The sequence below is a fragment of the Macaca fascicularis genome, chromosome 9 (assembly GCF_037993035.2).
Source record: "Macaca fascicularis isolate 582-1 chromosome 9, T2T-MFA8v1.1".
Lineage (NCBI taxonomy): Eukaryota > Metazoa > Chordata > Mammalia > Primates > Cercopithecidae > Macaca > Macaca fascicularis.
In genome coordinates, this window is record NC_088383.1 from 33291357 (window position 1) to 33317405 (window position 26049).

General features: G+C 39.0%; 1 protein-coding gene and 1 pseudogene across 3 annotated transcripts in view; both read left to right on the top strand.

Annotated features, from left to right (window-relative positions):
- Positions 1-26049, top strand: part of CCDC7 (coiled-coil domain containing 7) — a 433255-nt gene that overhangs the window by 94758 nt on the left and 312448 nt on the right. For all 3 annotated transcript variants that reach the window (XR_012417571.1, XM_065520519.2, XM_074001364.1), the window contains exons 13-14: positions 6294-6379; positions 7232-7283. Coding sequence is in view for 2 of the 3 variants with exons in the window: in XM_065520519.2 (XP_065376591.1) it covers positions 6294-6379; positions 7232-7283 (138 nt within the window). In the remaining variant the exon portion in view is untranslated. The remainder of the gene's footprint in view (positions 1-6293; positions 6380-7231; positions 7284-26049) is intronic.
- LOC123575542 (SRSF protein kinase 1 pseudogene) lies at positions 980-3058 on the top strand (annotated as a pseudogene).

The following is a 26049-nucleotide window of genomic DNA, read 5'->3' on the forward strand; positions in this document are numbered from 1 at the left end:
GGGTGGGGATGCCTGGTCTATAGTCTAGATGCTTCCTGGGACAACAGGAAGGTACACCCTATCGCTGAGTTTACACAGAAGCATGGCCACTGGGCTGGAAGCTCTAGAAGGTGTTGCCAATATGAGTTTCCATGGGAGGGGTGGGTAGAGTCACCTGCTCAGCTCTCTGGGTATTTCCTGGGAAAGCAGGAGGCTGCACCCTCCAGCTGAGTTCACACAAAAGCAGGACTGCTGGGCTGGAAGCTCTAGGAAGCCTCACCTGCCTGGCTACCAGTGGTGGGGGTGGGTGGAGTGGCCAGCCGAGTTTGGCCCAAAATGGGCCTGCTAGTTCGGGAGCTGGCCTTGAGCCCCATCTGGCAGGAAGACATGGATAAATCGTACAGCTCCCAGGTACTGCAACTGTGGTTTTTACTGAGGCAGTGACATTGGTACTGGTCTGCCCTTGGGCCCAAGGCTTGTAGAGGTCTCCGTGGACGCAAGAGTTGCCCCCACAAAATGTCCCAGTGGCTCCTACGTCAGTCTAGAAATGTGGTAGAGTTGGTGGGGGCCCAGGGGGTTTCTCCCATTCCCAGTCTTGCACAGGTCCCTGTGGAGAGCTGAATCCCGCTAGGGGCTCTCACCCTTTCCCATGTTGGAAAATGGTTCACTTACTCAACCTTTCCCATACTGAAAGGTTCTCCTGGCTCTGCACTGAGCCCAGACATGCTGGTGTCCCATCTCACTCATGTCTGCTCTTTGTATTACCCTGCTGCCTTGATGGATCATAACGTGGTTTCTCAGATGATCGGCCTGCAGGGTCAATGTTTACTAGCCCCTTTTGTTTCTGATCTGTGAGAATGGTGCATATGAGATGATTCTAGTCTGCCATCTTGTCCAAATATCCTAAAATTTTAAATAATTTTTAACTGTTAATTTTTTCCCTTGCTTTCTTGTATAAAATGATCTTGTACTGGTACGCAGGCGCCTGGCAGTTATTGGTCTCACCATGGAGTGGAAAGTGCTTGCGCTCCAGGCCCGAAAGAAAAGGACCATACCCAAGAAGGACAAAGCCCAAAGGAAATCTGAAACTCAGCACCGAGGCTCTGCTCTCCACTCCAAGAGTGATCTACCAGAGCAGGAAGAGGAGATTCTGGGATCTGATGATGATGAGCAAGAAGATCCTAATGATTATTGTAAAGGAAGTTATCATCTTGTGAAAATTGGAGATCTATTCAACGGGAGATACCACGTGATCCAAAAGTTAGGCTGGGGACACTTTTCAACGGTATGGTTATCATGGGATATTCACGGGAAGAAATTTGTGGCAATGAAAGTAGTTAAAAGTGCTGAACATTACACTGAAACAGCACTAGATGAAATCCGGTTGCTGAAGTCAGCTCGCAATCCAGATCCTAATGATCCAAATAGAGAAATGGTTGTACAACTACTAGATGACTTTAAAATATCAGGAGTTAATGGAACACATATCTGCATGGTATTTGAAGTTTTGGGGCATCATCTGCTCAAGTGGATCACCAAGTCCAATTGTCAGGGGCTTCCACTGCCTTGTGTCAAAAAAATTATTCAGCAAGTTGTTACAGAGTCTTGATTATTTACATACCAAGTGCCGTATCATCCACACTGACATTAAACCAGAGAACATCTTATTGTCAGTGAATAAGCAGTACTTTCGGAGGCTGGCTGCAGAAGCAACAGAATGGCAGCAGTCTGGAGCTCCTCCACCTTCTGGATCTGCAGTCAGTACTGCTCCCCAACCTAAACCAGCTGACAAAATGTCAAAGAAGAAGAAGAAATTGAAGAAGAGGCAGAAGCGCCAGGCAGAATTACTAGAGAAGCGAATGCAGGAAATTGAGGAAATGGAGAGAGTCGGACCTTGGGCAAAAAAGACCAAACAAGCAAGAAGAATCAGAGAGTCCTGTTGAAAGACCCTTGAAAGAGAACCCACCTAATAAAATGACCCAAGAAAAACTTGAAGAGTCAAGTACATTGGCCAGGATCAAACACTTATGGAACGTGATACAGAGGGTGGTGCAGCAGAAATTAATTGCAATGGAGTGATTGAAGTCATTAATTATACTCAGAACAGTAATAATGAAACACTGAGGCATAAAGAGGATCTACATAATGCTAATGACCGTGATGTCCAAAATTTGAATCAGGAATCTAGTTTCCTAAGCTCCCAAAATGGAGACAGTAGCACATCTCAAGAAACAGACTCCTATAACATCTGAGGTATCAGACTCCATGGTGTGCCAGTCTTCCTCAACTATAGATTAGTCATTCAGTGAACAGTACATTAGCCAACTTCAAGAAAGCATTCGGTCAGAGATACCCTGTGAAGATGAACAAGAGCAAGAACATAATGGACCACTGGACAACAAAGGAAAATCCATGGCTGGAAATTTTCTTGTTAATTCCCTTGAGCCAAAAAATGCAGAAAAGTTCAAGGTGAAGATTGCTGATCTTGGAAATGCTTGTTGGGTGCACAAACATTTCACTGAAGATATTCAAACGAGGCAATATCATTCCTTGGAAGTTCTAATAGGATCTGGCTGTAATACCCCTGCTGACATTTGGAGCATGACATGCATGGCCTTTGAACTGGCCACAGATGCCTATTTATTTGAACCTCATTCAGGGGAAGAGTACACTCAAGATGAAGATCACATTGCATTGATCATAGAACTTCTAGTGAAGGTGCCTTGCAAGCTCATTGTGGCAGGAAAATATTCCAAGGAATTTTTCACCAAAAAAGGTGACCTGAAACGTATCACGAAGCTGAAACCTTGGGGCCTTTTTGAGGTTCTAGTGGAGAAGTATGAGTGGTCTCAGGAAGAGGCAGCTGGCTTCACAGATTTCTTACTGCCCATGTTGGAGCTGATCCCTGAGAAGAGAGCCACTGCCACCGAGTGTCTCCGCCACCCTTGGCTTAACTCCTAAGCCCCTGGCCAGCACCACAGCAGAGATCACATACTGACCCTCAGCCCTTCCCCTCCAAGCATTTTCCTCTTCCCTTTTTAGGGTGAAACTCTTTCTTCAAGAGTTTCTAGATTTTTTTTTTTTTTTTTTGTAATCCAACATGTTCATTTGGGTTTGCTTACTTGACACTGTGGAGATCCCCACAGCCATTGGGCATCCTAGGTGAATTTGGCCTTGGTTGGGCTCTACCAAAGACTAATGGACTAAAATGTGAAACTGCCTCTTGCCCTGTACCTTTCCTTCCCATTAGGACATCCTTTAAATTATAAGCATCCTTTTTGAAAGAGCTATGAAGGTGTATGAACCCATCCTTTTATTCATTAAGAGTCAAATTTTCTAGTGTATATTCTATTGCCTGCATGAGGATGAGGAGGGGAAAGGGTGTTAATTCTGTGTACACCAGCAGAGACATTAAACTTGCTGTGTCCAGGCTGCATCATCTTCCTGGACTGTTTCTGTTGTTCTGTATGCTCACATTTTTTCCTGCAACTTTTAAGCTACTATCTTTTGTAGTTAACTGTATGAACACCAAATTTGGGTACCATTTTATCACTGTTCAAAGCACTGTCAAATTCCTTTCATCCTTTAATAGTTAAGATCTTTGAATCTTTAGTCTGATTTTTAATGTAAGCAAAAACAGAACCATTGAATAGTAATTTCTTGAGAACCTCAGGTGTTCTATAGACAGTCCTTTCCTATATGTCTTCTATTACCCTAAGACCAGAGTTATTTTGGTTGGCTGTTTTGTTTTATATTTTGTTTTTGTATCCGTGGCTGGCACTTTACTCATTGCACTTGAGTTTATTGCCCCATAACTAAAGGATCAGGATGATGGTAGAACAGAGATCTGGGTTTCAGAGCTTTCCCATTTAAGAAAAATAGATCTTGAGATTCTGATTCTTTTCCAGACAGTCCCTGCTTTCATGTACAACTTTTTCTTTACCTTGCCCAAAATTCTGGCCTTGAAGCAGTTTTCCTCTATGGCTTTCCCTTTCTCATTTTCTCAGAGGCTCGAGTCTTTAACCCCAATTGAAAGAACCAAGGGGAGGGGTGGGATGGCACTTTTTTTTTTGTTGGTCTTGTTTTTTTTTGTTTTTTTGGTTAGTTGGTTGTTTCTTAAGATTAGCCATTCTCTGCTGCTATTTCCCTACATAATGTCAGTTTTTAGCCATAATTTTGACATGATTGAGATGTACTTGAGGCTTTTTTTGTTTTAATTGAGGAAAGACTTGGCAATTTTTTTTAGGATGAGCCTCTCCTAGACTTGACCTAGATATTACATATTCCTCCAGTAATATTGAAGAGCAAAAGGGGCAAGATTGGGGTCACAGCTGCTTCTTCAGCATGGACCAAGTGGGCCTTGGGGATTACACATTCTTGAAGTGGCTATAGGACTCAAATTTACAGAAAGCCACAGAGGTGCGACTTGAGGCTCTACTGCTAGCAAGCCACCAGTGAGGCTGTTGGGTAACCACCTTTCTATACAGGGTATTGGAATCTACTTTGTCATTTATCCACCAACAGTGACAAAGAAAGAGTGGTGCCATTATGCAATCCATTTAATTCATAAACATATTACTCTGAGTAACTGACTGGCCATCCATGGGATCCTTCATTGGGTACTCCTGAAATCAGACATGTTCCTGTAGAAAGAATTCTAAGTTAGGCTTCCTATGCACCTATCAAGAATCAAGAGAATAGATTGTATCAAACGATGGCAGGGAAATATTTTAGCAATTCTAATCCACTTTGGGTTTTCAGCTGTTTTTACATCTAAAGCAATAGACTAGAACTGAATTCTCTTCTACATTGTAAAATCACAGTTGTGGAATTACAGAAATTCTGGTGATATTAAGATGAAATAACAAAACACACAAAAGGCCCTATTTTAACAGTTGACACGACAGTAAATTTTGAGAGAGAGAGAAACTGTAACTTCATTTTAGAAATGCTTCGCCACCAAATAAGGGGTTTTCCCCCTATTGTTTAAGGAACCAGATGGATTGAAAGATGTGGAAATAGGCAGCTGTAGAACTTGATCTTCCAAGTACCCCATGTACCTAGATTGAGCTTAATTATAATACTGTCAAATTGCCATGATCTCACTAAAGGATTTCTATTTGCTGTCAGTTAAAAATAAAGCCCTGAATACATTTTTATTCTTTCTACTGAAAAGAAAAAGATCTTGTACTACACAGCAGCTCAAGAATACTTTAAAACGTGATTAGTTCTGCTATAATATTTGTTTGAAATGCAAACTTGTTCTAACTTAATTGAACAATTTGAGCATAGTTTGAATTTCACATGTGCTTAATTAAGCCGTTTCATCTGCAAAAACAATGAGTGAAAGCAGAAGGGCTGGGTGCGGTGTCTCACGCCTGTAATCCCAGCACTTTGGGAGGCCGAGGCGGGTGGATCACCTGAGGTCAGGAGTTCAAGACCAGCCTGATCAATATGGTGAAATCCCGTCTCTACTAAAAATACAAAAATTAGCTGGGTGTGGTGGCAAGCCCCTGTAATCCGAGCTGCTCAGGAGGCCGAGACAGGAGAATTGCGTGAACCCAGGAGGTGGAGGTTGCAGTGAGCTGAGATTGTGCCACTGCACTCCAGCATGGACAACAGAGTGAGACTCCCATCTCAAAAAAAAAAAAAAAAAGAAAAAAAGCAGAAAGCAACTTTCTCCATCTACCTTGGTTCACCTGTGTATAGTATGCCACACCAGCCCATATCTGGTGGTATGACATTTTAATTTCAGGTAATTTCCTTCCACTGTGCAATAACTCACAAGTTGCAACCTATTCAATGCTCATTTTCACAAACAAGTTTCAGGTCTTTCTCAAAATAAAAGTCTGTATTTCTCATGGTATTTATGTAGTCTTAATCATTTAACTGTGTACTATAGTACTGTTTTTCTTAGGTTTTATTTTTAAAAATATATTACCTACAAGGTTTTTGCAAGATGTGCACCTAACCCATTTCCCCCATACATCCTACAGGTTTTATTGCGTGTTTTTGCATAGTGAGGCGATTTTCTGGAAGGCATATGCCACATTATAACATAATTGATTGTAATTGTCAGAAAAATTTAAATGTTTTAATATGTATTAGCTTATATACAACTTACACCACATAAAGCACTATTACAAACAGACCAGATGTGTCATTTTGTTTTGCTTCTATGCAGATAATTTTTCTTGAAATGTTGTATAGTGACTCTTAGAGTAAAATGTACATTAGCAATATATATTATCATATTTTTCTATAACTTATTGTGTTTTCAACCCTTTATTTCTGGCTTATATAAAATTATACAGAAAATTAAGTCTACAAATAATCGAACAAAGAAAGCTGCGAAAACAGTGAAGAAAAAAGACAAAGGAAAATCTGAGGATTCAGAAAAGTAAGACATAAAGATACATGTTAATCTTTTTTTCTTATTAATTTATATTTTCTTTTTATAGAAACAATTTAAAGTCAAATAAACTTATGAATAAGCTTTTGAAAACATAAAATTGACAAACACATGTTTTTATTAGCATATCAGTATATGATTATGGGATAAAGCTAAAAAGGGAAGAACAAAGAACCAAAAATGGACTGGAAGAGGAGATTGAACCACAATACATTCAGAAATAGGTGAACAGAATTAAATCTTTAATTTTAGGAAAAAAGGATTTACATTGTTTCTTTGATGGTCTAGCTCATGCTTTGTAATTTGTTAACTCCACAGTCTTGGCTGTTCTTTTCTACTGTACTTATTAATTGTATTATTCTTATAAAAAGTTATTTATTTTTTGTGTATGTGTATTATTATAAAGTAGCATTTTTAAGTAAATATTTTCTTTAGTATTATAAAATAATTATTGCATTTGAATTTGCCTGGTTAAACCCTGATATTAAAATATAGGAAACTATGAAGTCAAACTTTATAGAGTTCCACAAATCCTGAAAATAAATTCATGGGACAAATGGCTTTGACCTTTAACAAAAAATCACCCAAGAAGAAAAAATGACCAATATGCTTTGAATATCTATCTTTTCACATCTTAATCATAGCAGTGAGAAGTTAGCTTGGGAAATGTTATTCAGTTGTTTGTAATTTAGCCTGTATGAATTTTATGTCTCTTAGAAATACGAATTTTTAAAAAAAACTTCATTATTTTAAAATGGTTTAAAAAGTTCTCCTCAAGAAAGCAAAGCAGTGATACATTTAAAAATATCATGATGCATTTTAAAACATTTTATGTTACAGGAAGATGTCTTCAGAAAAAGAGTTTAAAATAAAAGATTTGGATCAAGTACAGGTAACACACCCACTGTCTGTATGCATCAATATTTGATTAATACTTGCTCTGATAGTCATATGTAGAGAAACATTATTATGTATGGGATTATAGGTATATATATCTGTGTGTATGTGTGTGTGTCTCTGTGTGTGTGTGTGTGAACTAAAATTCTTCCTGAGATAATGTCTTTCTTGTTGATGGACTCTTCTCATCAAGGTTCAGAAAATGAAATGGCAAACCCGGGCATATTTATGTCAATATTATGAAAATTACCATGGTTTAAACAACTACAGAGGAAAGAACATCATATTGGGAGTCAGAACAGCAACTTACTGGTTATATGACTTTGGAGAATTTCCTTTAACCTATTTGAATTTCAAATTTTTCAAAACTTTTGTAACCCAAATGTATAAAACAATAGGTACTCTATTTGTCTGAAAAAGGTATAAACATTTTACTCTACAAGCCAGAAGAGAGTGGGGGCCAATATTCAACATTCTTAAAGAAAAGGATTTTCAACCCAGAGTTTCATATCCAGCCAAATTAAGTTTCATAAGTGAAGGGGAAATAAAATTCTTTACAGACAAGCAAATGCTGAGAGATTTTGTCACCACCAGACCTGCCCTACAAGAGCTCCTGAAGGAAGCACTAAACGTGGAAAGGAACAACCAGTACCAGCCATTGCAAAAATATGCCAAAATGTAAAGACCATCGATGCTAGGAAGAAACTGCATCAACTAACGAGCAAAATAACCAGCTAACATCATAATGACAGGATCAAGTCCACACATAGCAATATTAACCTTAAATGTAAATGGGCTAAATGGTCCAGTTAAAAGATACAGACTGGCAAATTGGATAAAGAGTAAAGACCCATCAGTTTGCTGTATTCAGGAGACCCATCTCACGTGCACATAGGCTCAAAATAAAGGGATGGAGGAAGAGCTACCAAGCAAATGGAAAACAAAAAAAAGGCAGGGATTGCAATCATAGTCTCTGATAAAACAGACTTTAAACCAACAAAGATCAAAAGAGACAAAGAAGGCCATTACATAATGGTAAAGGGATCAATTCAACAAGAGGAGCTAACTATCCTAAATATATATGCACCCAATTCAGGAGCACCCAGATTCATAAAGCAAGTCCTGAGAGACCTACAAAGAGACTTAGACTCCCACACAATAATAATTGGAGACTTTAACACCCCACTGTCAACATTAGATAGATCAACGAGACAATGTTAAAAGGATATCCAGGAATTGAACTCAACTCTGCACCAAGCATATCTAACAGACATCTACAGAACTCTCCACCCCAAATCAACAGAATATACATTCTTCTCAGCACCACATTGCACTTATTCCAAAACTGACCACATAGTAGGAAGTAAAACACTCCTCAGCAAATGTAAAGGACAGAAATTATAACACACTGTCTCTCAGACCACACTGCAATCAAAATAGAACTCATGACTAAGAAACTCAATCAAAACCGCTCAACTACATGGAAACTGAACAACCAGCTCCTGAATGACTACTGGGTACATGACGAAATGAAGGCAGAAATAAAGATGTTCTTTGAAACCAATGAGAACAAAGATACAACATACCAGAATCTCTGGGACACATTTAAAGCAGTGTGTGGAGGGAAATTTATAGCACTAAATGCCCACAAGAGAAAGCAGGAAAGATCTAAAACTGACACCCTAACATCACAATTAAAAGAACTAGAGAAGCAAGAGCAAACACATTCAAAAGCTAGCAGAAGGCAAGAAATAACTAAGATCAGATCAGAACTGAAGGAGACAGAGACACAGAAAACCCTTTGAAAAATCAATGAATCCAGGAGCTGGTTTTTTGAAAGGATCAACAGAATTGATAGACCACTAGCAAGACTAATAAAGAAGAAAAGAGAGAAGAATCAAATAGATGCAATAAAGAATGATAAAGGGGATATCACCACTGACCCCACAGAAATATAAACTACCATCAGAGAATATTATAAACACCTCTGTGCAAGTAAACTAGAAAACCTAGAAGAAATGAATAAATTCCTGGACACTAACAGACACTTCTGAAAAGAAGACATTTATGCAGTCAACAGACACATGAAAAATTGCTCATCATCACTAGTCATCAGAGAAATACAAATCAAAACTACAATGAGATACCATCTCACACCAGTTAGAATGATGATCATTAAAAAGTCAGGAAACAACAGGTGCTGGAGAGGATGTGGAGACATAGGAACACTTTTACACTGTTGGTGGGACAGTAAACTAGTTCAACCATTGTGGAAGACAGTGTGGCAGTTCCTCAGGGATCTAGAACTAGAAATACCATTTGACCCAGCCATCCCATTACTGGGTATATACCCAAAGGATTATAAATCATACTGCTATAAAGACACATGCACATGTATGTTTATTGCAGCACTATTCACAATAGCAAAGACTTGGAACCAACCCAAATGTCCATCAATGACAGACTGCATTAAGAAAATGTGGCACATATACACCATGGAATACTATGCAGCCATAAAAAAGGATTAGTTCATTTCCTTTGTAGGGACATGGATGCAGCTAGAAACCATCATTCTCAGGAAACTATCACAAGAACAGAAAACCAAAACACTGCATGTTCTCACTCATAGGTGGGAATTGAACAATGAGAACACTTGGACACGGGACAGGGAACATCACACACCGGGGCCTGTTGTGGGGTCAGGGGAGCAGGGAGGGATAGCATTAGGAGATATACCTAATGTAAATGATGAGTTAATTGGTGCAGCACACCAACATGGCGTATGTATACATCTGTAACAAACCTGCACATTGTGCACATGTACCCTAGAACTTAAAGTATAACAAAAAAGAAAAAAAAAGGTATAAACGTTTTAAGATGCAACGAAAAACTTCTTCAGAAATTGTAAACTCTACATCTGACTCTGGTTTATGTGATCCCATCAAAGGAATAAAGGTAACCTGTTATTACATTTTGAGTTTTGAATATTTTTTTTCTTTTGCTACATGTTAATTTCTTTTTTTGGATTTACATTTTATTCAAAGGATAAATACAAAATTAAGAAAGAGTTCCAATTCAAAGCAAATATGCTTGATATTTCAAAACAATTCTACATACAAAGTACAATAGGAAAAAAACCAAAAGCCCCCATAAATTAGAGTGGCTAGACATTCAAGTCTAGCAGAAAGAAACTTGGAATTTAATGCAATGTTATTTCTCTTGCCTAGAAGCTAAAGCCTTAATCGTCTCAGATATCTTCCATCTTCTTATGGGCATTTCTTGAAGACAACAATGGAGCAAGCTTTTTAATGAACTTGCCATAGTAAAAAACGAATGATAGATGCCACACTGGAAAGAGGACAACAGTGTAACGTAAAAGGGAGATACTGGCAGAAATAAAACTAGTGATACTGATAATATCTAGACCTTTGCAGATGTTTAGATTACTGTACAATCTTAAATTATTGTTTATCAACTTTTGATCTCACAAATTAAGAATGTACTAGTCAAGAACCAAGCAGTTATACCCAGTTCACAATACTGTTTCCTTCACTTGCCCTTTAGATATAATGGATCTGGAATTCTCAATGAGTATTACATGGTTTGGGAATTCTGGCAATTTTCCTTCCATGACCTCCCTATACTTACCTCCATTTCAAAATATACAAAGCTGAGTGACAGAGGCAAAAATTAATTCCTAAAGATCCAAAGGGTAAACAATACCTGTCAAATTTGATATGTCTGGGCAGGATGTGGTGGCTCACGCCTGTAATACCAGCACTTTGGGAGGCCGAGGCAGGCAGATCACTTGAGGTCAGGAGTTCGAGACTAGCCTCGCCAACATGGGGAAACCCCGTCTCTATAAAAATACAAAAATTAGCTGGGCATGGTGGCATGCACCTGCAGTCCCAGCCACTCCGGAGACTGAGGCAGAAGACTCGCGTGAACCCAGGAGGCGGAGGCTGCAGTGAGCTGAGACCGCACCACTGCATGCCAGCCTGGGCAACAGAGCAAAACTCTGTCTCAAAAAAAAAAAAAAATGTAGCCTCTGGAAAAAATGACGCATGTTGGTGGGGCAGCCTTAGGCTCTGGTGCGGAAGAGAGAGGGAGAGGTGGAGGAGGGAGAGAGAGAGACCAAAGATTGGGATGAATTCTACAAGCAGGCAAAACAGCACATCTATCCATTCAGATCACCCTGGCATAACTGTCTCCTGAAAAACATAGCAAATGCTCTAACTACTAGGGATAGACTCTAGTTTGCTGTTCATAAAAGGGTTCTGTAAGGGAATCTTTGCTCTATAATTAACAGAGTGCCAGATATAACAGAAACTTTAGATTGTCTTGCTACTCACTGACCTTAAATATTATCCTTCTTTTGCAACTATCAAGTCACTTAAAAATTTTAATCATCACATACCCTATAAACTTCCTATAAACAACATGTTATTGCAAAATGTTTAAAAAGATGTGAGAAAATATCTGTAGAGTGTGGTATCAGAAAAAGCAGAGCCTTTTCTTTCCCAAATGATTGTTTCCCAAACTGGAAAGTTGAGTTAGAGACAGTTACATGTTAATTTCTTAACAACCATCTAGCATTATATCACCCATTTCAGTCAATGGCTGGAGTTAAGTGTACAAGTATGTACAAGTGTACAAGTATGTATACACCTGAATGACCCAAGAACTAGATAACATATACTTTGTAAAAAATGAGGGTACCACATAAAATAGTGAATATAAAATGTACTATTTTATGGTATTAGTTTTCTATTGCTGCATAGCAAGTTACCACAAATTTAGCAGCTTAAGCAATTTATATTATCTCATAGTTTCAGTGGGTTAGGCATCTGAGCATGGCTTAGCTGTGTCCTATGCTGTAATCAACTTATTCTCACCAGGCTATTATCAAAGTGTTGGCTGGGCTCCATTCCATTATATATCTTGGGAATCCTCTTCCAAGCTCAAGTGGATATGATAAACTTCAGTTCCTTGCAGTTGTAGGGCTGAGGCACTTAGCTTCTAGGGACAGTCTGCAGTTTCCTGCCACATGGTCTTTTCCACAGATTGTTCATATCATAGCACCTTTCCTCCTCCCCTTCCTCCTCTTCCTCGTCTTCCTCCTCCTCCTTCTTTCTTCTTCTACAGTGTCTCACTCTGTCACCCAGGTTGGAGTGCAGTGGCATGACCCTAACTCACTGCAGCCTGAACTCCTGGGCTCAAGCCATCCTCCCATTTCACCCTTCCAGGTATCTAGGACTATAGGCATGCACCATCACACCCTGCTAAGTTTTATGTTTTTTAGGTTTTGTTTTTTAACACCAAGCTCTTGCTATGTTGCCCAGGCTAGTCTTGGATTCTTGGCCTCAAATGATCCTCCTGCCTCAACCTCTGAAATTTTTGGGATTATAGGCATAAGCCACCATGCCTGGCTAGCTCACTTCTTCTTTTGGGTGAATGAAGAGTCTCTCTTGTCTGCTAAGACAGAGTTCTAATGTAATGTAACTTGATCATGGGAGTGACATCCTCTCACTCTTGCTATATAATGAACCTAATAAAGGGAGTGGCATCCTATCACTTTGCCATATTCTATTGGACAGAAGCAAGTCACAGGTCCCACCCACACTCAGAGGGGCTGGATTATTATATATGGCATGACCCTAGGGGTGAAGATTATGGGATTATCTTAGATTTTTACCTGCCATATTATTTTATTTAAAAAAATTTATTTTTATTTCTGTGGGTATATATATAAGTGTATATATTTATGGGATACGTGAGATTTTGATACAGGCATACAATGCATAATAATCACATCAGGGTAAATGGGTATCCATCTCCTCAAGCAGTTTTCATTTCTTTGTGTTATAGATAATCCAATTATACTTTCTTAGTTGTTTTTATTATTTATTTATTTTTAAATTTATTTTTCCATAAGTTATGGGGGTACAGGTGGTATTTGGTTACATGAGTAAGTTCTTTAGTTGTGATTTGTGAGATTTTGGTGCACCCATCACCCAAGCAGTATATACTGTACCATATTTGTAGTCTTTTATCCCTCACGCCCCATCCCACTCTTGCCCTCAAGTCCCCAAAGTCTACTGTATCATTCTTATGTCTTTGCATCCTCACAGCTTAGCTCCCACATATCAGTGATGTTATGAGTAAATATTCGGTGCTGCCAAAGAAACAGCACTGGAACATAAATTTAATTTTCTCAGCAAGACAATTTTACTTCTATAGAAGGGTGTGACTTGCGGATGGAGCAATGGTGGGAGCACACTTGAACAAGGGAGGGGAAAGGGTTCTTATTCCTGATGGAGGTAGCCCCTACTGCTGTGTCGTTCCCCTATTGGCTAGGGTTGGACTGCACAGTCTGAGCTAATTCCGATTGGCTATTTTAAAGAAAGCAGGGGTATGAGCTGGAGTTGAGTGAGTAGTTTGGCAGGAAGGGCAATTACAGAACAGATAATTCAGGTCAGAGCAGGTGACCAGAGTGACTCAGGACGGAGCAGGTAACCAGGGGTGACTCAAGATGTATCAGGTGACCAGGGAAACATATGTGAACTACTGATTAGAACTGGTGGAAAAGGTTGTTTACTGAAACTAGGGGCAAGGAGAATGAAGAAGTTAAACTTTAAAATGGAGGACAAAGAACTGGGGATCTGAACATCCTGATACACTGGTTCTTTGGAGAGGATCTCAGAAATCATTGTACTTAACAATTTACCTTTGAAGAGTAATTTATTATATCCTACAGTGAGAGCATCCGATGTTCGGTTTTCCATTCCTGTGTTACATCCACTTAGAATAATAGTCTTCAATCTCATCCAGGTCACTGCAAATGCTATTAATTCATTCCTTTTTATGGCTGAGTAGTATTCCATCATATAAATATACCACAGTTTCTTTATCCGATTGTTGATTGATGAGCATTTGGGTTGGTTCCATGATTTTGCTATTGTGAATTGTGCTGCTATAAACATGTGTGTGCAAGTATCTTTTCTGAATAATGACTTCATTTTCTCTGGGTAGATACCCAGTAGTGGGATTGCTGGATCAAATGGTAGTTCTACTGTTAGTTCTTTAAGGAATCTCCACACTGTTTTCCATAGTGGCTGTACTAGTTTGCATTCCCACCAGCAGTGTAGAAGTGTTCCCTGATCACCGCATCCACACCAACATCTGCTGTTTGATTTCTTGATTATGGGCATTCTTGTGGGAGCAAGGTGGTATGGCATTGTGGTTTTGATTTGCATTTCCCTGATCACTTGTGATGTTGAGCATTTTTTCATATGTTTGTTAGCCATTTGTATATCTTCTTTTGAGAACTGTCTATTCATGTCCTTAGCCCACTTTTTGATGGGATACCTTGTTTTTTTCTTATTGATTTGTTTGAGTTCACTGTAGATTTTAGGTGTTAGTCCTTTGTCAGATGTATAGATTATGAAGATTTTCTTCCACTCTGTGGGTTGTCTGTTTACTCTGCTGACTGTTCCTTTTGCCCTGCAAAAGCTTTTTAGTTTAATTACGTCCCAAATATTTATTTTCGTTTTTATTGCATTTGCTTTTGGGTTCTTGGTCATGAAATCCTTGCCTAAGAAAATGTCTAGAAGGGGTTTTCCAATGTTATCTTCTAGAATTTTTATAGTTTTAGGTCTTAGGTTTAAGTCCTTAATCCACCTTGAGATGATTTATGTATAAGGTGAGAGATGAGGATCCTGTTTCATTCTCCTACATGTAGTTAGCCAATTTTTCCAGCACCATTTGTTGAATAGGGTGTACTTTCCCTACTTTATGTTTTGTTTGCTTCATCGAAGATCAGTTGGTTGTTAAGTATTTGGCTTTATTTCTGGGCTCTCTTTTCTGTTCCATTGGTCTAAGTGCCTGTTTTTATACCAGTACCATGCTGTTTTGGTGACTACGGCCTTATAGTGTAGTTTGAAATCAGGTAGTGTGATGCCTTCAGATTTCTTCTTTTTGCTTAGTCTTGCTTTGGCTATGGGGGCTCTTTTTTGGTTCCATATGAATTTTAGGATTTTATTTTCTAGTTCTGGGAAGAATGATGGTGGTTTTTTGATGGGGATTGCATTGAATTTGTAGATTGCTTTTGGCAGTATGGTCATTTTCACAATATTGATTCTACCCATCCATGAGTATGGGATGTGCTTCCATATGTTTGTGTTATCTATGATTTATTTCAGCAGTGTTTTGTAGTTTTCCTTGTAGGTATCTTTCAACTCCTTGGCTAGGTATATTCCTAAGTTTTTTTTTTTTTTTTTTCCAGTTATTGTAAAAAGAGTTGAGTACAAGAGTTCCACTTGGTTGCTGTTAGTGTATAGAAGAGTTACTGATTTGTGGACATTAATCTTGTATCCGGAAACTTTGCTGAATTCTTTTATCAGTTCTAGGAGCTTTCTGGAGGTGTCTTTAGGGTTTTCAAGGTAAATGATTGTCAGTAAACAGTGACAGTTTGACTTCCTCTTTAACGATTTGGGTGCCTTTTATTTCTTTCTCTTGTCTGATCGCTCTTGCTAGGACTTTCAGTACTACGTTGAGGAGGTGTGGTGAGAATAGGCATCTTTGTCTTGTTCCAGTTCTCAGAGGAAATGCTTTCAACTTTTCCCCATTCAGTATTATGTTGGCATTAGGTTGTCACAGATGGCTTTTATTACATTAAGGTATATCTCTTGTATGCTGTTTTGCTGCGAGTTTTAAGGGATGCTGGATTTTGTTGAATGCTTTTTCTGCATCTACCGAGATGATCATGTGATTTTTGTTTTTAATTCTGTTTATGTGGTGTATCACATTTATCGACTTGGGTATGTTAAACCATCCCTGCATCCCTGATATGAAACCCAGTTGATCATGGTGGATTATCTTTTTGATATATTGTTGGATTCAGTTAGCTAGTATTTTGTTAAGGATTTTAGCATCTATGTTCATCAAGGATATTGGTCTGTAGTTTTCTTTTTTAATTATGTCTTTACCTAGTTTTGGTATGAGGGTGATACTGGCTTCATCTAATGAATTAGGGAGGGTTCCTTCTTTATCTTATGGAATAGTGTCAAAAGGTACCAATTCTTCTTTGAATGTCTGGTAGAATTCTGCTGTTAATCCATCTGGTCCTGGCCTTTTTTGCTGTTGGTGGTTTTAAAATTACCATTTCAACCTCACTGCTTGTTATTGGTCTGTTCAGAGTATGTAATTATTCCTGATTTAAGCTAGGAGGGTTGTATTTTTCCAGGAATTTATCCACCTCTTCTAGGTTTTCTAGTTTATGTGTATAAAAGTGTTCATAGTAGCCTTGAATTACCTTTTGTATTTCATTAGTGTCAGTTGTAGTATCTCCTGTTTTGTTTCTTAGTGAGATTTTTTTGGATTTTCTCTCTTCTTTTCTCGGTTAATCTTGCTATTAGTCTATCAGTTTTATTTATCTTTTCAAAGAACCAGCTTTTTGTTTCATTTATCTTTTGTATTGTTTTTCTTTCAATTTCATTTAGTTCTGCTCTGATCTTGGTTGTTTCCTTTCTTCTGCTGGGTTTGGGTTTGGTTTGTTCTTGTTTCTCTAGTACCTTGAGGTGTGACCTTAGAGTGTCAGTTTGTGCTTTTTCAGTGTTTTTGATGTAGACTTTTAGGGCTATGAACTTTCCTCTTAGCACTGCCTTTGCTGTATCCCACAGGTTTTGGTAGGTTGTGTCATTATTGTCATTCAGTTCGAAGAATTTTTAAATTTCCATCTTGATTTTGTTTTTGACCCAAAGCTTATTCAGGAGCAGGTTATTTAATTTCCATGTATTCGCATGGTTTTGAAGGTTCCTTTTGGAGCTGATATCCAATTTTGTTCCACTGTGATCTGAGTGCTTGATATACTGTCAGTTTTCTTAAATTTTCATAAAAAAATGATAGGCACATTTTATGGCCTATCATATGGTCTATCTGCAGAAAGTTCCATGTGCTGTTGAATAGAATGTGTATTCTGTGGTTGTTGGATGAAATGTTCTGTATACATCTGTTAAGTCCATTTGTTCTAAGGTATAGTTTAAATCCATTGTTTCTTTGTTGACTTTCTGTCTTGATGGCCTGTCTTGTGCTGTCAGTGAAGTATTGAAGTCTCCCACTATTATTGTGTTGCTGTCTATCTCGTTTCTTAGGTCTATTAGTAATTGTTTTATAAATTTGGGACCTCCAGTGTTAGGTGCATATGTACTTAGGATTGTGATATTTTCCTGTTGGACAAGGCCTTTTACTATTACAAAATGTCCTTCTTTGTCTCTTTTGGCTGCTGTTGCTTCAAAGGTTATTTGTGGCCAGGCGCGGTGGCTCACGCCTGTAATCCCAGCACTTTGGGAGGCTGAGATGGGCGGATCACGAGGTCAGGAGATCGAGACCATCCTGGTTAACACGGTGAAACCCTGTCTCTACCAAAAATACAAAAAATTAGCCGGGCGTGGTGGTGGGCACCTGTAGTCCCAGCTACTTGGGAGGCTGAGGCAGGAGAATGGAGTGAACCCGGGAGGTGGAGCTTGCAGTGAGCTGAGATTGTGCCACTGCACTCCAGCCTGGGCGAGACTCCGTCTCAAAAAAAAAAAGTTTATTTGTTTGATGTAAGAATAGCTAACCCTGCTCGCTTTTGGTGTCCATTTGCATGAAATGCCTTTTTCCGCCTCTTTACTTTAAGTTTATGTGAGTCCTTATGTGTTAGTGAGTCTCCTGAAGGCATCAGATAGTTGGTTAATGAGTTCTTATCCATTCTGCAGTTCTGTGTGTTTTAAATGGAGCATTTAGTCCAATGTTAGTCATGAAATATGAGGTACTGTTGCGTTCATTGTGCTCTTTGTTGCCTGCGTACTCTGGGTTTTTGTTTGTTTGTTTTTTGCTTTTACTTTTTAATTTGTATTTTTGTTTTATAGATCCTGTGTGATTTATGCTTTAAAGAGGTTCTGTTTTGATGTGTTTCCAGGATTGTTTTAAGATTCAGAGCTCCTTTTAGCAGTTCTTGTAGTGGTGGCTTGGTAATGGCGAATTCTCTTACCATTTGTCTGAAAAAGACTGTATCTCTCCTTCATATATAATGCTTAGTTTCACTAGATACAAAATTCTTGGCGGATGATTGTTTTGTTTAAGGAGGCTGAAGATCGGGCCCCAATCCCTTCTAGCTTGTAGGGTTTCTGCTGAGAAATCGGCTGTTAATTTGATAGGTTTTCCTTTATAGGTTACTTGGCACTTCTATCTCACAGTTCTTAAGATTCTTTCCTTCATTTTAACTTTGGATAACCTGATGACAATGTGCCTAGGTGAAGATCTTTTTGTGATGAATTTCCCAGGTGTTCCTTATGCTTCTTGTATTTAGATGTCTAGATCTTTAGCAAGTCTGGGGAAGTTTTCCTTGATGATTCCTCCAAATATTTTTTCCAAGATTTTAGAATTCTCTTCTTCCTCAGGAAAATCGTTTATTCTGAGGTTTGGTCATTTAACATAATCTCAGATTTCTTGGAGTCTTTGTTTATATTTTTTTATTCTTTTTTCTTGTCTTTGTTGAATTAGGTTAATTTGAAGACCGTAGCTTTGAGCTCTGAATTTCTTTCTTCTACTTGTTCAATTATATTGCTGAGACCTTTCAGAGCATTTCACATTTCTTTTTTTTTTTTTGAGACCGAGTCTCGCTCTGTCACCCAGCCTGGAGTGCAATGGCGCGATCTCGGCTCACTGCAAGCTCCGCCTCCCAGGTTCACGCCATTCTCCTGCCTCAGCCTCCCGAGTAGCTGGGACTACAGGCACCCACCACCTCGCCCGGCTAGTTTTTCATATTTTTTAGTAGAGGCGGGGTTTCACCATGTTAGCCAGGATGATTTCGATCTCCTGACCTCGTGATCCACCTGTCTTGGCCTCCCAAAGTGCTGGGATTACAGGCTTGAGCCACCGCGCCTGGCCCATTTCACATTTCTAAAAGTGTGTCCAGAGTTTCCTGAATTGTTGATTGTTTTTTTTCTTTAAGCTTTCTATTTTCTTGCATATTTCTCCCTTAACTTGTTGTGTCATTTTTTGTATTTCCTTGCATTGAGCTTCACCTTTCTCTGGTGCCTCCCTTAGTAACTAACCTCCGGAATTCTTTTTCAGGTAAAGCTGGGATTTCTTCTTGGTTTGGGTCCATAGCTGATGAAGTAGTATGATTTTTGTGGGGAATGTTAGAGAGTCTTGTTTTGTTATATTTCCAGGGTTGGTTTTCTGGTTCCTTCTCATTTGGATAGGCTCTGTCTTAGGGAAGGTCTAGGGCTGAAGGCTGTTGTTCAAATTCTTTTGTCCCATGGAGTGTTCCCTTGATGTAGTACTCTCCCCCTTTTCCTATGGATGTGGCTTCCTGTGAGCCATACTGCAGTGATTGTTGTCTCTCTTCTGGGTCTAGCTACCCAGTGAGTCTACCTGGCTCTGGGTTGGTACTTGGGGTTGTCTGCACAGAGTCCTGTGATATGGTGGTTTAATGCTCTATTTTTGTGCTGGTTGGCCTCCTGCTGGGAGGTGGCACTTTCCAGAGAGCATCAGCTGTGGTAGTATGGAGAGGAAGGGGTGGTGGGCACGGCCCTAGAACTCCCAAGATTATGTGCCCTTTGTCTTCCCCTACCAGGGTGGGTAGGGAAGGACCATAAGGTGGGGGCAGGGCTCGGTGTAGCTGAGGTCAGACTCCTTGGGTGGGTCTTGCTGTGGCTGCTGTGGGGAATGGGGGTGAGATTCCCAGGTCACTGGAGTTGTGTACCTAGGAGGATATGGCTGCCTCTGCTGAATCAGGTTGTCAGAGATGTCGGAACAAGCGGGCAGTCACAGGGCTCACTCAGCTCCCACCCAAAATGAAGGGCCGGTCTCACTCCCACCCTCCTCCGCAATAGCCCCAGTCTGTTTCCAGATGGTGGGTGAGTTGGGCTTGAAAACTTGCCCCAAGCTATCTGCCTCACAGCTGCGAAAGATAAGTGCTTGATTCTTCCCCAACCTATGGAGTCTGCACACTGGATTTTGCCCTCCCCTGAGTTCTGGCTAGGAGGTTTCTTGCCCTGTTCAAATTGTTACAAAGTTCAGCTAGAGATTTCCTTCTCCCTGTGGAGTTTTACCCCTTGCTTCTCTGTCTGTCCTCCCAGTGGATCCCTGTGGTTCCAGGCAGGAATGGCCTGCTTTGGGACCCAGTGAGCTCCCAGGGCTTTTCTGCTGCTTCCTCTACTCTTATATTTCACTTGGCTCTCTAAATGGACTCAGCTCCAAGTAAGGTTGGAAACTTTTCTGGCAAGCAGAACTTCTGTTTCTCCAGTGGAGAGTGTGTGTTCAGGAGAGGAGGGTCTCACTTTCCCACTTCCGCGCGGGGCACTCACAGTGTTTGGGGTGTCTCTCAGGTCCTGCAGGAGCTGTCTGCTTCCTTCAGAGGGTCTGTGGGTCCTGTTTAAGTTATTTTTAAGTGTACAATAAATGATCATTGACTGTAGTTGCCCTGTTGTGCTATCAAATACTAGATCTTACTCATTCTATCTAATTATATTTTTGTACTTATTAACCATTGCCACTGCACTCCACCCCCTACTACTATTTGCAGCCTCTGGTAACCGTCATTCTGTGCTCTATCTCCATGAGTTTAATTGTTTTGATTTTTAGCTCCCACGAATAAGTGAGAACATGTGAAGTTTGTCTTTCTGTGCCTGGCTTATTTCACTTAACGCAGTGACTTCTGGTTGCAAATGACAGGATCTCATTCTTTTTTTCTGGCTGAATAGTACTCCATTATGTATATGTACTACATTTTCTTTATTCATTTGTCTGTTGATGGACACTCACATTGCTTCTAAATCTTAGTTCTTTTGAATTATGGTGCAAAAACGTGGGAGTACAGATATCTTTTTAATATACTGATTTCCTTCTTTTGTATATACCTAACAATAAGATTACTGGATTATATGTTAGTTCTATTTTTAACTTTTTTTTTTTTTTTTGAGACGGAGTCTCGCTGTGTTGCCAGGTTGGAGTGCAATGGTACGATCTCGGCTCACTGCAACCTCCGCCTCTCAGTTTCAAGTGATTCTCCTGCCTCAGCTTCCCGAGTAGCTGGGACTACAGGCAGGCACCACCACACCCAGCTAATTTTTGTATTTTTAGTAGAGACGGGGTTTCACCATGTTGACCAGGATGGTCTCGATCTCTTGACCTTGTGATCTGCCTGCCTTGGCTTCCCAAAGTGCTGGGATTACAGGCGTGAGTCACCACACTTGGCCTATTTTTAACTTTTTAAGGAGAGGACATATTCTGTAAGGAAGTCATAAGGCCAGTCCATATTCAGAGGTAAGAGTGGCATGCATGTATAGGGTGGGAGAAAATTGTTGGAAATAATCCAACACAATATTCAATTTTTGTAGGCGTTCTAATGACATAAACTAATGCACATTTTCTATCGCTAGGTATACCAGGTAGCTTTTCCTAAATAACAAATTATTCCAAAACATAGTAACTTAAAACAGTAGAATCATTATTTCTTATAGTTGCTGGGCAGCTCAGCTTAGTTTGGATGTGCAAGATAAGTTTTATTCCTATGTCTGACATCTGGGACATCTGGGACAAGTGGGAGTTCTTTCTAGTCTCTTATCCTCCAGGATGCTAGCTCTGGGTAGTTTAAAGAAGGATCCCTAGTAGCAAGAGATCAAAACAAAGCAGAAAGATCTCTGGAGGCCTAAGCTCACATCACTCATAGTGCCATTTGTGTTGTATCCTCTTGGCTCAAACAAGAATTAGGCCAGCTGAGTTTCAAGAAGTGAGGAAATAGATTGTATCTTTTTATGGGAGCTACTGTGAAGAATTTATGGCCATTTGTAGTCTACCACAGTGGGGTATATATTTTCTCTCTCCCTGTGTATAAAATTCAATTAAAAGTCTAAATTTGTTTCATTATTTTAATTTTCTATCATCTTTATTAGTTAGAGTATTGACTAGGCTGCTATAGAAAGAGACCCCATATAATTCAATGGCTTAAACAAGGTAGAATATCATTTTTATTTCATGCAAAGTTTGAGTTGATGGTTCCAGCAAGTATAGTAGTTTGATATTGTCTGGTACCTAGACTCCTTACTTCTTGCTCTTGTTTCTCATTGAAATGTATAAATTTTATTATATCTCAAATTTTTTATCTATATCAAGGAAGTTTTCTTATTTCTTTCATCATCATTTAACTTTCTTCTTCCTTTTATCCCGCTGAAACTCGTATTTGAATATTATGATTTCTAGATTGATTGTTTTAAGTCTTCTATCTTTTTCATCATGGCTTCTATGTGTATGTTTGTTCTGTGGTATGAGATATGTCTTCCATTTAATTTACAAGGTTTCTAAACTTATTCTCAAAAGTAAGCAACCTTTTTCGTTTTCACTTCCTCTTGATCTTTTCAGTTAAAAAAAAGTTTGCTTTCTTTAAAAATCTCAGGCGATCCTAATTTAGGATTGCATCAGTCGGAGAACACTAATTGCATCAGTCAGAGAACACTATCAGGGTCTTAATGTTTTCTTTCTAATTATTTTCTGTTTATCCCTCTAGTTCTGCTTTAGTAGGGGCTATGTCTTTGGATTGTTCAACTTCCTCTCTGAAGTTACTTAGTCCCATCCCATGGTTTATTGCATTTCTGTGCCTGTTTATGGACGTGTTTCCTCAGCAGTTCGTTGGTCATGTATTGAAATCTCTTGTGCAGTTGTTGTAAGGTTTACTTTTGTTCCCATTATCACATGCTTCTGTTTTATAGATGCTATGTTCTCTCAAATTTCAATGAGAATAAAATGTAGATTTAGGGATTTCTTTTGTTTCTTAAAATAACTTTGCTTCGGAAAAGGGACATTATTCTGTAAAGTCTTTTTTTCTATTTTTTGCTTGGCTTTCATGTTTATTCTGATGAGAAGCAATTATTAAAATCATCATTTTCTTTTGTATAATATGTCATTTTTCTTTGGCCACTTTTATTGTTTTTTTTTTTCGTTTTATTTGGTTTTCAGCAGTTTGGCTTTGTTTTGTGTGGGCATGATTTTCTTTGTAAATATCAACTTGGGCAGCACTGAACATGTTGAGTATGTTAATTTCACCAAGTTTGGGACATTTTCAATGTATTATTGTTTTAAAAATATTTTGTCTACCACTTCCTCTCTCTCTTTTCCTTATGGGATATAATTACATATTAGACATTTGATTTTATCCCACAGTTGCCTCAGTATCTGTTAGTTAAAAAAAACTTTGTTGTTTGTATTTAGATTGGGTATTTTGTATTGATATATTTTCAAGTGGTTTGACTTTTTCCACTGTCATCAGATCTAATCTGTTCTTATGCTCATACATTATATTTTTAAATTCAGATATCACGATTTTCAGTTCCAGAATTTCCATTTGACTATCTTTTTTTTTTTTTTTTAAGAGACATGGTCTTATTTTTATTACCCAGGCTGGAGTACAGTGGCAGGATCATAGCTCACTGCAGCCTTGAGCTCCTGGGCTCATATGATCCTCCTGCCTCAGCTTCTCAAGGAGCTAGGATTATAGGTGTGTACCACCATGGACAGCTAATTCAAATGGTGTTTTATAGACATAGCATCTCGCTATGTAGCCCAGGCTGGTCTTGAATTCCTGGCCTCAAGCAATCCTCCCACCTCAGCCTCCTGAAATGCTGGGATTATAGGTGTGGCCCTGCATTTTTATAGTTTATATTTCTCTGCTAAGATTTCCATATTTTTATTTATTATGAGCATATTTTCCTTTATACTGGACATTTTTATTATACTTCCTTTAAACATCCATATGTGAATTTTAAAATCTGGATTGTCTTGCTTGGGATCACTCTTTGCTCATTGTCATTTTTTAAATTTTTTTTATTTTTTATTTTTTTATTTTTTTATTATTATTATACTTTAAGTTCTAGGGTACAAGAGCATAACGTGCAGGTTTGTTACATATGTATCCTTGTGCCCCATCAACTCATCAGCACCCATCAACTCATCATTTACATCAGGTATAACTCCCAATGCAATCCCTCCACCCTCCGCCCTCCCCATGATAGGCCCCGGTGTATGATGTTCCCCTTCCCGAGTCCAGGTGATCTCATTGTTCAGTTCCCACCTATGAGTGAGAACATGCAGTGTTTGCTTTTCTGTTCTTGTCACGGTGTGCTGAGAATGATGGTTTCCAGCTGCATCCATGTCCCTACAAAGGACACAAACTCATCCTTTTTTATGGCTGCATAGTATTCCATGGTGTATATGTGCCACATTTTCTTAATCCAGTCTGTCACTGATGGACATTTGGGTTGATTCCAAGTCTTTGCTATTGTGAATAGTGCCACAATAAATATATGTGTGCATGTGTCTTTATAACAGCATGATTTATAATCGTTTGGGTATATACCCAGTAATGGGATGGCTGGGTCATATGGTACTTCTAGTTCTAGATCCTTGAGGAATCGCCATACTGTTTTCCATAATGGTTGAACTAGTTTACAATTCCACCAACAGTGTAAAAGTGTTCCTATGTCTCCACATCCTCTCCAGCACCTGTTGTTTCCTGACTTTTTAATGATTGCCATTCTAACTGGTGTGAGATGGTATCTCATTGTGGTTTTGATTTGCATTTCTCTGATGGCCAGTGATGATGAGCATTTTTTCATGTGTCTGTTGGCTGTATGAATGTCTTCTTTTGAGAAGTGTCTGTTCATATCCTTTGCCCACTTTTTGATGGGGTTGTTTGTTTTTTTCTTGTAAATTTGTTTGAGTTCTTTGTAGGTTCTGGATATTAGCCCTTTGTCAGATGAGTAGATTGCAAAAATGTTCTCCCATTCTGTAGGTTGCCTGTTCACTCTGATGGTAGTTTCTTCTGCTGTGCAGAAGCTCTTTAGTTTAATTAGATCCCATTTGTCAATTTTGGCTTTTGTTGCCATTGCTTTTGGTGTTTTAGACATGAAGTCCTTGCCCATGCCTATGTCCTGAATGGTATTACCTAGGTGTTCTTCTAGGGTTTTTATGGTATTAGGTCTAACATTTAAGTCTCTAATCCATCTTGAATTAATTTTCGTATAAGGAGTAAGGAAAGGATCCAGTTTCAGCTTTCTACTTATGGCTAGCCAATTTTCCCAGCACCATTTATTAAATAGGGAATCCTATCCCCATTTCTTGTTTTTCTCAGGTTTGTCAAAGATCAGATGGCTGTAGATGTGTGGTATTATTTCTGAGGACTCTGTTCTGTTCCATTGATCTATATCTCTGTTTTGGTACCAGTACCATGCTGTTTTGGTTACTGTAGCCTTGTAGTATAGTTTGAAATCAGGTAGTGCGATGCCTCCAGCTTTGTTGTTTTGACTTAGGATTGTCTTGGCAATGCGGGCTCTTTTTTGGTTCCATATGAACTTTAAAGCAGTTTTTTCCAATTCTGTGAAGAAAGTCATTGGTAGCTTGATGGGGATGGCATTGAATCTATAAATTACCTTGGGCAGTATGGCCATTTTCACAATATTGATTCTTCCTATCCATGAGCATGGAATGTTCTTCCATTTGTTTGTGTCCTCTTTTATTTCACTGAGCAGTGGTTTGTAGTTCTCCTTGAAGAAGTCCTTTACATCCCTTGTAAGTTGGATTCCTAGGTATTTCATTCCCTTTGAAGCAATTGTGAATGGAAGTTCATTCATGATTTGGCTCTGTTTGTCTGTTACTGGTGTATAAGAATGCTTGTGATTTTTGCACATTAATTTTGTATCCTGAGACTTTGCTGAAGTTTC